The following is a 14,899-nucleotide window of genomic DNA, read 5'->3' as shown; positions in this document are numbered from 1 at the left end:
TGAGTGTAAACCAGGCACTCACGCGCCGCAGTGCTGCCACCACCGGCAGAACGTCGGTATTACAGGCGACTAGGGAAGGCAAGTGTAGACGAGATAAAGAATTACATATTTATAGAATAATACAAGCAGGGTAATATGAATATGAATAGCACGCAGAGATTTGTTATAAACCGGAAGGTGCTAAGGAGAGAAAGGTGGTTTATATATTAAAAATAGAATTATACATCGAGGCCACTAGAGGGAGAAGCTGGATAATAAATCAATTCTTAAACAGGAAAGACTTTTTAATGTTGCTTCTTATCAAAATACAAGTGTAATATTCATGTCATGAAGGAAAGTAAATCAGAAGTGTTCTATTTGTACTAAAATAGACTAAACAGTTGACTGCAACCTTAAAGAAAATGTAAACAAACATAGATTTACGACTTTTGGTGGTTATAAAACAGACTGGAAGCACAAATCCTGATGTTAAAGCTATACTGTATGTCTAACCAGTTGCGCCCGAAGTGAACTCAGAATTATAAACCAGTCAATAAACACGTAATACAATCGATAAGTGCAATGAAAGAGTCGTAGAGTCATATTTCTTGCTGTTTAACTCATTTGGCGCGCGCAAATGTTTGGTTATGATGTGCGTAATCCTGCAGCGCAGCTCAAGGGCGCGCAGGGTGTTTGGCAACAGTTCCTGCGCACGAGAGACGCGCAAACTGCTGCTGTGCGCCAAGTAAACTGGAGAAATTAGTAAATGGGCTGAAAATGCACTCTGATCTTCTGAAATCACGGACGACGTTGGGATACAGAGCTCTTTTTATATGAACGCTGGGAAAATATAGTTAAACTTTAAATTCGGAGCGCGTAAAATGAACGTTGCGTGGGATTTGAGGGTGATGCATTTGTGCGGAATCCAGATTTCAGTGAAAATATATGTACCTACAGCAGTAGAGACAGTCTGAAAAATCTTCCAGAGTCCTTTGCGGAATATTTTTGTTTTTATTTTTTTCTGGGATTGGGGTTATATTTACCCATCATGGATCAGATTGGGATTTTGGATTTACATCAGCGCAATAAATGGAAAACGCGTGGACGCAGTGCTGCGATTAACGGAGTTTACATGTAAGAAAAAATATATTATTAATAATATTTTAGTTTTCCCATTCATTGCTGGTGTAATTACACATATTTAATACATACGTTAAAAAGGGAAATGCATGTTGAACTGTATATAGCAGAGGCCAAGGACAGAAGAACATTCTTAAAAGTGAAGATTCTTCATGGTTCAAAGAACATTTTCTTCGATGTATTGTGGATATATGGTTCTTTGGACATTAAAAGTTGTTCTAATAGGTTCTTTAGATCAGTTTTTAGATTCTCATCTGTTATCACAGAAAATCTTGTCGGTTCTCACCATACTGCACATCGAAAATAATGGATTTCCTTTTCAATTAAACTTGAAAATAAGTTGAGAGATTTGAGGATTTAGAATAATTTAAAACAAATAAAAGCATGTATATTGAAAAAAAAAAAAAAAACGTGCACAAAAGATGCTAACCACTAATGTAAGTAAATAAGCCCTTGTAAAGAGAGTAAGATATTCTTCCACTGGAGCTCAGGATGCTCTTCATGTCCACTCCTGTCAAATTCAATCTAAATTCAAGGACATTATCAAAATCATCTTAATTTGCACAACTACAGTGCTGATTGGTTTCAGGAACTGTAAACAGTGAATCCAACCTGAAAACTAATGTCAATTGTTTGTTGACCTTATACGGTGACTTGTTCACCTTTTGTAACACAACTGCTAGGTTCTTTATTGAACATTTATCATCCATGGAACCTTTCCATTCCAGAGAAAGGTTCTTCCCAACTAGCACAATGTTCTAAGAATGTCTGAGAAGTTATGAAAACATTATTTTTGAACATCCAGTTTAATGTCCACTTTAGGTTTTAAAAACAGTTTTTTTTCTTGGTTATACGAATGTTAGGGGAACAATCCATTTCATCATTTGACAGACATTTTGTGATTATTACCTTTGAATGTTCTGTGAATGTAGTTACACTCTAAAAAACATAGATTAACATTCAACTAATGCATTTCATAGAACAACATAATTAACAATTTTGTGTTACCTTTATGAGAACATTATCAAAGACCAGATAACTGTTATTTGAGAGCGCTCCCTGTTTACAGGTCCATAGAGTTTTAAAATTTTAAGAAAACAATGGTTATTTTAAAAACTGTTAAAACCAAAATGGTCCTTCTATTTGCTGCAAAAACCCTTGTGATGCAGAGGTTGCGGCTTTAATCTCTGTACCTTGGGTGCACTTTGGACAAAACAATCTCCTATATGCACTAATGTCAAGGAGGATATATTTCTCTGTGTTGAGTGTTTGAACCTAACTGGTTCTCTGTCCTCACTTGTCTCTCATCAGTTGGAGTTTAGCAGCCAATTCAGATGGCCTGCAGGGAGAACATGGATATAATGCATTATGGGACAGCATTCTACATGACACCTCCCATTTAATGATCCTTAATAGATCTGTTGGTTTTCTCACACCAGTCAGAACAGCGAGAAATCAGTGAAAGCTAGCAATTGCGTTGTTGTGAGTTTAACGAATTTTGGAGGAAAGGATCGTGACTCTATCTCACAGAGACTCTCTGAAATCACAGTAAAAACTAAATAAAAAATGAATAATAAAAATAAATAATTTTTTTCTAATGAATTAAAATGATTCATAATTCATTTAAACAGTACTGTAATATTTCACATCTTAACTCATTTAAAGTTAGAGCATGTTATAATGCTTTTTTTTTAACAGTGTAAGGATGGACTGCTAAGTATTATATTGAGTTTTGATTCGTTTCAAGCAGATGTTGATTCTTATGATTTTATCTAGAGTGCAGTCTGGCCAATAAAATCCCAACAGTTTGCATTATATGTTCATAAAATTAATTGAATGTAATGAAAAATTTACTCACTTTTGAAAACGAGCTGAATACAAGAGCTGATGCTGACAATCTTAAAATGAGCAAATATTGATTTATCGGTAAGACTGATCACAATTGTTTATGAAAAGTTATCTTATTTTATATGGTGCTACAATACAGATTGTTTTAAAGCAGCTTCACACTCTTAAAAATAAAGGTGCTTAAAAGGTTTTTCACAGCGATGAACCATTTTTGGTTCCACAAAGAACCATCTCTTTCTTACCTTTTTATAATCTGAAGAACATTCTTTTGCCACAAAGAACCTTTTGTGAAACAGAAAGGTTCTTCAGATGTTAAAGGTTCTTTATGGAACCATTTAGACAAAAAGGTTCTTCTCTATGGCATCGTGAAGCACCTTTATTTTTACGAGTGCACATTAATAAACAGGAAAATAACAGAATCAATGATGCAAAAAGACAATCCATAACATTATACAGCATTATGAATAACTTTAAAGTAATATAATGGGCATAGAAAACAGATGGATGGATGTGATTGCAATGATCATAAAGGCCTGCCTTAATTCTCAGAAACATCTCAGTAAAAGTGACTAAATAGGTAATACAATCTCTGTTTGTTGTGGGGAAATATTTGTGCTTCAGCATGCTAGCATTGATTCCACATTGTCTGAAAGAATAAACAATTTCTGCGTGAATTGCTTGATTAAAAACTGTCAGGCGTCTTTTGTTTGTTGGATGAAATATTGCAATTGGCTTTGTGCAGTTAATCAAAAACACACAAGCTAGATGTTGTATTGAATAAGACCATGTGGTCAACTATTTCCTCAACCAACAAAAATAGTATATGATGTAAATCATGAAATAAATAATGATAAGATTAAAATATATTATATATCTACTAAATTGAATTTTGGCGAGGTCTCCCTAAATCAGTTGAACTGAATGATCGGAGTCTCTAAATCCAAAAGTTTAATAAAAATAAAATAACCTGCTGAAAAAGTTAATACAATCAAGAGTAACAAAACAAAAAGATGATGAACCCAAAGAAAACAAGAGTGTGACACAAAAGAGAGAAAAAAAACTCTGTGTGTGTACTTGTTTATGCTACTTTGTAAGGACCAAATGTCCACACTATAGTAAAACCTGAAATATTTGACATTGTGTGGACCGCCTGTGGTCCCCACGACGGAAAAAAATGATTAAAAATAGTAAATGATGTTTATCTGAAAGTGTAACAGTGCAAACAGGTGTGTGTGTGTGAGAAAGTACTGCTTGTTAAGACGATTAACAAAATCCTGACTTACTTTGATTACATTATGTTTGAGAGAATGAGACAGTCATTTTGATTGACATCAGCAGACAAACGGCTCTACGACACACTCACATCACACTGATTTTGCATTATTAGAAGGGTGGGTTGAAATCATGAATACAGGTATTTACAAACATTAATTCGAACACTAATCAGCTTGATCAAAGATCAGGAAATCATACGCCACATTTGTAATTTAAATGACTCTTTTTATGTTCTGAATGGACTTTGTTACGGCTGAAAAGCTTCAGAAATACTGTACAAGGGCACGGACCTGTTCATTTAAATGAGAACAGAGACAAGTCATATGGCAGATCATCTAATGGCAATGATGTGTGTGGGTTTGGTTTCCTACAAAATAGATTGTTGGAACAAAAATAAGTTTGTACACTATCAACACTTGCTGGGTTTGACCGCATAATCGTCCAGTTTTCATGACCCTGTTTATTTTCTCAATGCATGTTACTAAGCTTATTGCGAGCATTTCATCCATGCATTTATTTATTTATTTATTTTCACTTTGTTATAATCAAAATGGCTTCGCATTCACATTTGCCTCCATTCTGGTATGCAGTGCTCACTTTTCACAATCCAATCAACAACCAATGGATAAAATCCTGGCCTATGTTTTATTTTCTTGCTCAATAAGCTGTTTCACTCTGAAATGTGTCACAATACAGTAGTGAAGTCAGACAACTTCCATTTCATGCTGACTTAAAATTCATTAGGCTACATAAGGTCATGTGCTCAAAACAGTGAATGGCAATTAAGTTGTCTCTTTGCCAGATTTAAAAAGCAAAATTCATATGTAAACACAGCATTCCCGTAGCTTAAACAGTATAGCAGGGTGCTTGCAACGGCAAGGTCATGGGTTTCATTCCCAGAGAATGTTGTGTTTTGTATAAGACATTTGCTCAGAATGCATGAGGGTAGACAAAATTGTCTAAAGTTTACCAATATATTGTCTACCCTCATTTTTGTCACACAAAAATGAAAAAAAAAAAAAAAACCTGCTGAAAATTTACTCACCCTGAGGCTATCAAAGATGTAGATGAGTTTGTTTCTTTATCAACAAATGTGGAGAAGCACTCCATCACTTGCTCACCAATGGATCCTCTGCCATCAGAATGAGAGTCCAAACAGCTGATAAACACACACAGCTTTTCACATCACAAGACATTAATTGATGCACTGGAGTGGTGTGGATTACTTGTTGATTATTGTGATGTTTTTATCAGCTGTCTGGACTCTCATTCTGACGGCATCCATTCACTGCAGAGGATCCATTGGTGAGAAAGTGATGTGATGCTAAACTGATGATAAATTTACAGTAGATGCACATCAGAAGCCATGTCCCACATTAATGTGTCTAAACTGACAGCTGAGTAATTCTCTACAGCTAAGAATTGTGGGTCAGATCAAGCCGCCGTAAGCCACTTTGAGGCTGTGGGTTAGATAACGCTTTCTGGTGAAGAAATGAAAACATGTCTGCCAGAAGAGGAACAGGAACTTCCTTCTCCACACGCTAATCTCCAGAAACACGTCACTCCAGCTGCAATAAAAGCACAGGCTGTTAATGAGAGCGGGTCAGTCCTGTTAGTCATCAGTTTTACTAATATACGACCTGCCTGACACTAATTTAGTTTGATGTTCCATTCAGGATGAGAGATGAAGCAGGAAGCTGAGAAGGTCAAAGCTGGATAAGCTTTTATTCATGCTGGACTTAGTGGATGATTCCTTCCTTATACAACATAAAACCGTACTGAATGAATCCTGTTCTGTTTAAATGGAATGTCACGAATCTGAAGTTTTCTTGAACATTCAAGAAATTACTAGATGGAACTGATAATCACTTTTGACACACGGCCACTAGAATTTGTTTATGTAGCTTTCAGTGTCATTATGTGGATAAATCACATAAAACCTGTCAAGAACATGTCAAGGTCATATTAGTTTCTGCATAAAATTATTTTCATGAAAATTAAGCACATTTTCCTATTTAAATTCTCACTATTGCAAACACAAAATATATTTAAAGTATTAATGCATCATTTAGTATTTGTTATATTGCCAATAATTTATTCTGATTTTAATTTGAAAAAAAAGTTACACTACATTTCATAAGTTTGGGGTCAGTAAGACCTTTTAAAATAAATTATTACTTTTATTCAGCAAGGATGCATTAAACTGATTGAAAAATTCAGCTTAAATGAAAAATAAATAAAATAAAATTCAAATATAACTCTTATTTTAAATTATAATAATGTTTACATTTCACAATATTACTGTTTTTACTCTATTTTTGATCAAATAAATGCAGCCTTGGTCAACATGAGCATTTAAAAACGACCTTAAACATTTGAACATTGGAGTGTATAAAAATAAATAAATAAATAAAAATCATTGCGTTAGATCAGGGTTTCTTAAACTGAGTTTCATGAGTTGATGAAAGATAATAATTAATGAAATCATAAAAGAAACCTAAAATTAAAATAAATAATTGTAGAATAAAAACAATCAAAATACAACACTTAATATTTTCAAAATACAGTACTAAATATTTTATATTTAACATTTTAAGTGTATTATTGGTATTCAACAAATTATTTTTTGTACCAACAAGAACTATTTCTGTTTCACTACTGTTCAGTTTAAGAAAATTGCATGAAAACCAAGTCTTAACTTCAGACAAACATTTAGAAAGAGAACATGGAGGAAATTTAGAAGAAGGTTTTGAGGACAGACAGATCTGGGTGTCATCGGTGTAACAACGAAACTGCCAAGGGGCAGTAGATAAATGATAAATAATAAAGGACCCAGAACTGAACCCTGTGGGACACCTGTAGTAATATGTGACAACCTTGTTGAACAAACTGAGTACGACCCGAGCAATAAGATGTAAACCAAGACAGAGAAATGCCTATGATTCCAATGGACTGCAATCTATCTAATATAATTTTATGGGAAATGGTGTTGAACACTGAAGTTAAATCAAGAAGAATTAAAATAGATAAAAGTCCTGAGTCAGCCGCTACCAATAAATCATTAGAAATTTTGACAAGGGCAGTCTCAGTACTATGACAAGAATGAAAACCTTATTGGAATTGTTCATATAGATTATTCACTGAAAGATGATCATGTACCTGAGCTGCAACAACTATTTATCTTTCTTTACAATAAATGACACTTGTTTTGACATTCTGCATCTTGCGCAATGTCATTCAGACTTTTTTAACAGTCCAAAATAGTTTTTGGAGTCAATGTATATGAAGAACACATTCATAAAGCACTCACAGACTGTGAACTGGGAATTCAGATGTTACAGATCTGATCCCTGGTTAAGTACATCCAGTAAACTTAAAAGTCACTGAGGGAAAACCATCAGGCCCTTGAGTACTGCACCTACTGACTCCAGAGGGACTGAATCCGCAGCCACTGTACTGTAAACAAGCTTTTTAATAGTTTATGACTTCAAAGAGTGACTTTCTAACTTTATTTTCCTCTCTGACTCACTCTAGCTTTGAGTAACTTCTAGTACAGGACGATCAGGATGAAAAGATGGCGACCATGCTCTTACCAGCGGGTCCTGATGGCTTGCGACCGTACACTCGAGAGTCTCTGGCGGCCATCGAGCAGAGGATCAGCGAAGAGCGGACCAAGAACACGAAGGATAACAGGATGGACCTGGGGAACACGGAGGAGCCCAAACCCCGCGCCGACCTGGAGGCTGGGAAGGTGCTGCCTCGTATCTTTGGCGACATACCCGCAGGACTGGTCGGAGTCCCGCTGGAGGACATCGACCCTTTCTACTTCAAAAATCAGAGGGTAAGTCAGTCTGAGGTCACAAGCGGCCTTCAGATGTTTTAGTGCATCTTAAAGGAGGAATAAGTGCTGTAAATGAGGTCTAATGGATGTGAAGTTCATGTTTTTAGCTGATAATTGCTGCAGTCCTTGAATAGACTTATTTATATAGGTGCATGGAACGATTTTGTCTTGTATAGCGGAAAAACATTTTCTGTGTTTTTCTGAATCATCTAAAAATATGTTCTTATAGTACAAATATCCAAATACATCATACTTAAATCAAATACATTTACTGAACATTCAAATGACACAGGTTTTCTGAGAAATGCATCAAACTGAGTTTTTGCTTGAAACGAGAACAAATGTCTGCCAATGGGGTAAGAAAAATAATCTTGTATACCCTTTGAATTAAGTTTATTTTTCTGACCCCACTGGCAGATACTTAACTCTCAAGTAAATGTATCTTGATTTAAGAATGCTTAAATATTTGTACGAGAAAACAAGAAAAAATACAGGGGAAGAAAATTATTTTTTACAGTGAATACAGTTTAGTACCACTAAACTGACATATTTACCAGTAGAAGACTGTGACTGGCCAATCAGAATCAAGTGTCACAGACAGCCATGTAAATATCTACTTCTTATATTGCGCATTTGATGCATATCATTTAATAATAATATTGGTCAATATGGTCACTGATATATTATGACATATCTGTATGACTGATGAAATATTATACCCATCTGAACATTTACATCCATAGCATTTTATCTTCATAAATTGTCTCTCCCTTTTAGCCTAATCTTTCCTTTTTGGATTATTTGTACATCACACAGTTCAAAACCTACTGTTCAAACGATTGGGGTTGGTAAGATTTTTTAAAACGATTTTGAAAAAATATACTCAACAACATTGCATTAATTTGGTCAAAAATACAGAAAAAACAGTAATACTGTGAAATATTATTACAATTTAGAATAGCTGTTTTCTATTTGAATATATTTTTAAATATAATTTACTCCTGTTATCAAAGCTGAATTTTCAGCATCATTACTCCAGTCTTCAGTGTCACATGATCCTTCAGAAATCATTCTAATATGCTGATTTGCTGCTCAAGAAACATTTCTGATTATTATCAATGTTAAAAAACAGTTGAGATGCTTCATGTTTGTGGAAATGGTGATAGAATTTATTTCAGGATTTAAAAAAAAAATACTGACCCCAAACTTTTGAACGGTATTATATGCACATCTATAGCAGCAGAAAAGTGACATTTCATCTGTCCATATTGACTGTTTTCTCTTCTTTTACAGACCTTTATAGTACTAAACAAGGGAAAAGCCATCTTCCGCTTCAGTGCCACATCTGCGCTCTACATATTCAGTCCGTTTCACTGCATCAGAAGAATCGCCATAAGAATCCTAGTCCATTCATATCCTTCCAATGCCTCTTAGAAGAACCTTTCTCTATGTGTGCGTGTTTATTGCTTGGAGAATTACAGAGAGATTTGGTCTGTTTACAGATGTGCTTCTGATTTGTGTTTAATAACTTGCACAGATATCAGACCCATAAGACCACAAGCTTCTCTAGAAACACAGCTGATTTCTTCTTTAATTTGCAAGACATTTTATAAATCTGGTTTCCAAAAGCATCATTTTAAAAGCCAGGTATTTGACCTGGGCTAGTATGTAACCACCTAGAACACGTAAATACCACATATTCTCAGAAATAAAAAAAAATTCAAAAGGTACACCTTTTTAAACCCTAAAGGGTTAAAGGTACATATAAGTACCTAAAGAGTACATATTTGTACCTAAATGGTATGTATTATACCTTTTGAAAAGGTACAAGTGACAGCTTTTGTACCTTTTTTCTTTTTTGTTATCAACTTTTTATTGTTTTTTTTACACACAACATCACAACAGACATATAATCAATACTTTAAAGAGTCCAGTCAAAAGAAAAAGAGATAGTGAGGGAAAAAAAGAAAAGAAAAGAAGTCATTCCTTTATATAATAAAGTATGTTATAGGAAAAACCCTGCCAAGCATCAATAGTAGAGGGCTTGGCCCCATTAATTCGCGCTGTTGTACATTCACAAGTCACTATTTTCAGGAGGCTAGGAATCCAATATGTTTTTGCACACATGTGCGGTGTAAACCAGTTCTGTATTATTGTCTTCTTCGCAGCCGTAAAACTAGCAAACAACATTCTCTTTTCTATTAAGCTTATACAGAGACCAGAATCATCATTAAGAAGACACAAACTTGGGTTAGCAAAGCAATCAATTTGTAGTAAGGAGGATAAAACCAGGTTTACGTGTGTCCATAGATTAATAATGATAGGACACTCCCAAAACATATGACGAAAAGTACCTGATGATGCAGAATTACATATATGGCAGTTAAAATTTGGTTGTAGTTTCATTTTGAATCTTTTGTAAGGAGTTATGTATGCTCTATGAATGACTTTGAAGTGAATAAGACGATGAGCCAAGTTTTTAGATGTCAAGCTGAGGTTAGACAACACTCTCTCCTAGTCGACAGATAAATTAAGGTCAGATAATTCCCTATTCCAAATAGATTGAATAGAAAGAAGTTTTGTAATGCAATTAATAATTTTATTATATATTAAGGAAACAGATGGCCGACCAGAAGATGGTGCAATCCAATCCCGCATAGGATGAGAGGAAATGGGAGATGCCGAAGGAACTCCATACACTTTGAGAGCAGAACGTAATTGAAGAAAGGCAAAATATGCGGATGCTAATAAACAAAATTTAGTTCTTAATGTCTGAAATGAACAAAGGCCCTGGTTATCATATATATCACCGCAAGTGTTTATGCCTAAAGAAGACCAAGAGGGTTGGACAAATGGACGATTTCCGCATACAAAATTCAAATTGTGCCATAAAGGTGTACTGTTACAAAATTTGAAGGGTCCTCCTTTCAGACGTTCAGATTTGAATAGAATTAGCCACAACTGGACCAAATTTATAATTATCAACTTTTTTCCCTGTGCCAGTAAATAAAATATCTTGGAGTCTGTTTGGTTTAAACTTGTCAGCTTCAATCACACTCCATGAAACTTTCGATTGATAATCAATTCAATTATGAAGAGCCTGGAATGACCAATAATATAATTCAAAATTTGGTACAGCCAGTCCTCCTGCGCGATTAGGATGTTGTAATGTGGTAAGTTTGATTCTGGGGCATTTATCATTCCAGATAAAATGAGAAATTATGGAGTTGATCTGCTTAAAGTAACCTGGAGGGGGAGAAAGTGGTAGCATAGAGAAAAGAAAGTTAAACCGAGGTAACAAATCTTAACTGTGGAGATTCTTCCTTGAAGAGAGACTTTAAGATTCTTCCATCTTTGAATGTCATTTTTGACCTTATGGATGTTTTTATAAATGGTAATGCCCAAATAGATGAAAGATTCCTTAATAGGGATAAATGAGGGAATAGAAGAATGAACTTTAACATTGTTAATTGGCATTAAAGCAGATTAGCTCCAATTTATTTTGTATCCTGATAAGCTACTAAAATGATCAAATCCTTAGTTATACTAGAGACTGAAACATCAAAGTGGTCAGCTCCTTGATCAAACTATGAATTACCTTCTCCATACAAGAAGCAAAAACTTTAGCATAGACTTTTAGATCACATGGGATAAGTGATATCGGTCTGTAACTGGAACAATCTAATGGTTCTTTCTCTTTTTTAAGAAGTAATGATATCAATGATGTTTTTGATCTCTATGAAATACACCATGTTCAATTGCAAAATTAAATGAGTTAAGCATAAGTGTCCCTACCGAATCCCAAATTTCTAAATATAATTCAGGGGGGAGACCATCTAGACCCGGTGATTTGCCCTTTTGAAGGCCTTTTAGAGAGACGTTGAGCTCCTCCAAACTTAATGGGGCCTCCAAAGATTCTTTATCCATCTGTGAGATCCGAGGCAATTCCAATTTATCTAAATATTGCTTACAAATTGGTTCATCAAAATCTGTTTCAGCTTTATACAGATTTGTGTGAAAACCTTTAAATATGTCGTTAATCGCTACAGGGTTCGTGGTGACCTGACCATCTGATGATTTTATTGCGCTAATATATGCCTTAGTATTTGAGGATCCACATTAGAGGGCATATTAATTTCAAGAAATTCCTTTATATAGTCTTTAAAGAAGTAATGAAAGTCTGATTACTTAATAATGACATGTTAAAGTGCCATCTAGGGGCTTTGGCTTTAATATCGGAAAGTGGAATATTGCACAACACAGCAGAATGATCAGATAATAAAACTGGTAATATAGAGATGGAGGAATTAGACGAAATTAAAGATGGGCTGAGAAATATGTAGTCTATCCTAGAAAAAGTCTTATGTCTATTAGAAAAAAAAAAAGTGAAGTCCTTAGATTTAGCATTCTGAATTCTCCAAAGATCGATTAAGTTGAGCTCAGTGATAAATTTATTCAGTCATTTAGAAGATGGACTGACTGTTGTATCAGATTGAGATTTATCCAAAGCAGGATTTACGACAGCATTAAAATCCCCACCCACCACTAATGTGCAATCAGTCTGCTCAAGTAGTGTTTTGGAAATATTTGTAAAGAATGCACTATCTGTCTCATTCGGACTGTAAATAGATACCAATGCTAACCTATTATTATGTATTTTGCAACGGATAAAAACAAATCTACCCTCCTCATCACTTCCGGTATGTTAAATTGTTAAATGTAGCTTCCTGTTAACAAGGATAAGCACCCCTTAGATTTATTAAGAGCGCAGGAGAAGGCTGCCAATTTATAATATCTATTCTGGAAACGTGCCACGTCAGATTGTTTTAAATGTGACACCAAACCACCTAGATGAAAAATCCCTCTAGAAATAAGGCAAAATAAATAAAAGTATGAATGTTTGTTGTAAAAAAATAAAAGCAACACAGAAACAGGAACAACAAACAACTATAAACAAGAAACAACTCAGACCGCACATTACCGAGAACATAGGTCTGATTAAGCAACAAAAAATGGTGATGATACGTGACCGGTCCACTTCAACGCAAGACATGTCCCCAAAAGGCCCACATAGTCACAAATTATTGCAATTAAACCTACTCTCCATTAGACCCCTCCGACAAAAAAAAAAAGAAAAAAAGAGGGTGTTAGTCTTACCAGTAAAGAGACAACTGTGCCGGATGAATATGAACAATATCCCAGGAGGAGAGAGAGAGAGAGAGGGGGAAAAAAAACAAACAAACAAACAAACAAAAAACCAATAGAGATTCAGAAAGTGTCCATGTCCACCTTGCTATTATCCTCTCCTGGGCAGCTGGAATCACCTCCATCCCGGTCATTAAGTTCTTCTCGCTGGGCCGAAGAGATGGAGATGGCGGCCGCCGTTCTCCCGCTGCTCTGCAGAGCTGCAGCATATGTCTTCTTCTGTGACAGTGAGCTGATAAAATCCTCTGCTTTCTGAGGAGAGTCGAACATCATCTGCTCACCTTTGTGCCGTAGTTTAATTACCGCCGGATAGGTGAGGAAGGCCTGGAGACCAAGTGCTGTCATCTTCTTCAAGGCTGGATTAAAGCTCTTTCTCTTGGTAGTTGTGGCTGGACTAAAGTCGGGAAATAACAGCAGCGGGATATTGTCCTGTGCACATCTCACCGGATAAGCCTGCTGAGCACCCCTCAGGATCGCCGATCTGTCATGCCACCTCAGCACACGGAAGATGAGAGTACGCGGCCGATCATAGTTTTTCCTTCCGTCATACACGCGATGTCACGGCCTTTCAGTGAAGGGATCCACTTGGAAAGATTAGCTGCATCAGAGCCTTCGGCCCCCTCCGGCAACCCCACCAGTCGCACCAGACACCCAGTCAAGTGTCTGCTTCGCAGCGCTAGCTAGTGCCTCAAGCTCCGCTCTTAGCTCTTTAACAGAATTGTTGGTCGCCGCACACAGGTCACACAATGCTGTGGTCAGTACAGAGTCTACCGCATCGCATACCGTCGAGGCCACTACCGAATCGAAAGTACTTTGCTGCTCTTTAAGTGCTAGCTTAATACCGTTAGCGATAGCACCGTCGAGATCCTCTCTGGAGATGATGGAATCTTTGAACTTTTTCTTTATTGGCAATTGCTCAATCTCTCTTTTCCGATTGTCCTTGACTGTTGAAGTACTCATGATGGGTCAAATGCAGAGTGGTTCGAAATTTACTGACAGGATTATACAATATTTGACAGAGTGAGCAGAGCGAAGGACTGTGCGTGCATCGGTGTCGAAGGGTCACGTGATCTCCCAGCTTTTGTACCTTTTTTCTGAGAGTGTACCAAATGCAATGCACTAGCAACCATCCACAACATTATAGCAGTTGTAGTATCATTATGGTGGCTTCTGCATGGGCAAACATCAAACACTTATATTATTCGAAAATTTAGTAAAAAGCAGTTTGATTTTTTCCCCATAAGGCCTCTTAAATTAATCAAAAATCTGGCCCAACAGCAAAATGATATCCAGCTTCTCACACTTTGAGGCGAATCTAAAATACTTGCCATCAGAATTCTATTGGATTTGGTCTCATTTCTGAAACAGCTCTGTAATGTTCTTCTCTGGCATCGCCAACCAAATCCGCTGAGATTCCTCTTCTAATTCCCCAAATGAAATAAGAGGAAAGTGATTTGGCATCATGTGACAGCTGCACGTTACAGCGCGCCGCATGCACAGATGTTTTGAGCGTCTGCAATCGTGATGCACGCAGGTGTCCGGTCCTGTGGCAGCCGGTTCTGTGTTCAAACAATTAAAACCTATTTAGCAGAGAGTTATTATAGACTGTCT

General features: G+C 36.1%; 1 protein-coding gene across 1 annotated transcript in view; it reads left to right on the top strand.

The window, feature by feature from the left end:
- The first annotated feature begins 7,816 nt into the window (after positions 1–7,816).
- Positions 7,817–14,899, top strand: part of scn12aa (sodium channel, voltage gated, type XII, alpha a) — a 50,242-nt gene continuing 43,159 nt past the window's right edge. The window contains exons 1-2 of the mRNA XM_058753223.1: positions 7,817–8,083; positions 9,377–9,495. Of these exons, the coding sequence (XP_058609206.1) occupies positions 7,817–8,083; positions 9,377–9,495 (386 nt within the window). The remainder of the gene's footprint in view (positions 8,084–9,376; positions 9,496–14,899) is intronic.

Source organism: Onychostoma macrolepis, chromosome 02, assembly GCF_012432095.1.
Source record: "Onychostoma macrolepis isolate SWU-2019 chromosome 02, ASM1243209v1, whole genome shotgun sequence".
Classification (NCBI taxonomy): Eukaryota; Metazoa; Chordata; class Actinopteri; order Cypriniformes; family Cyprinidae; genus Onychostoma; species Onychostoma macrolepis.
This window is presented reverse-complemented; position numbering and strand designations above follow the sequence as displayed.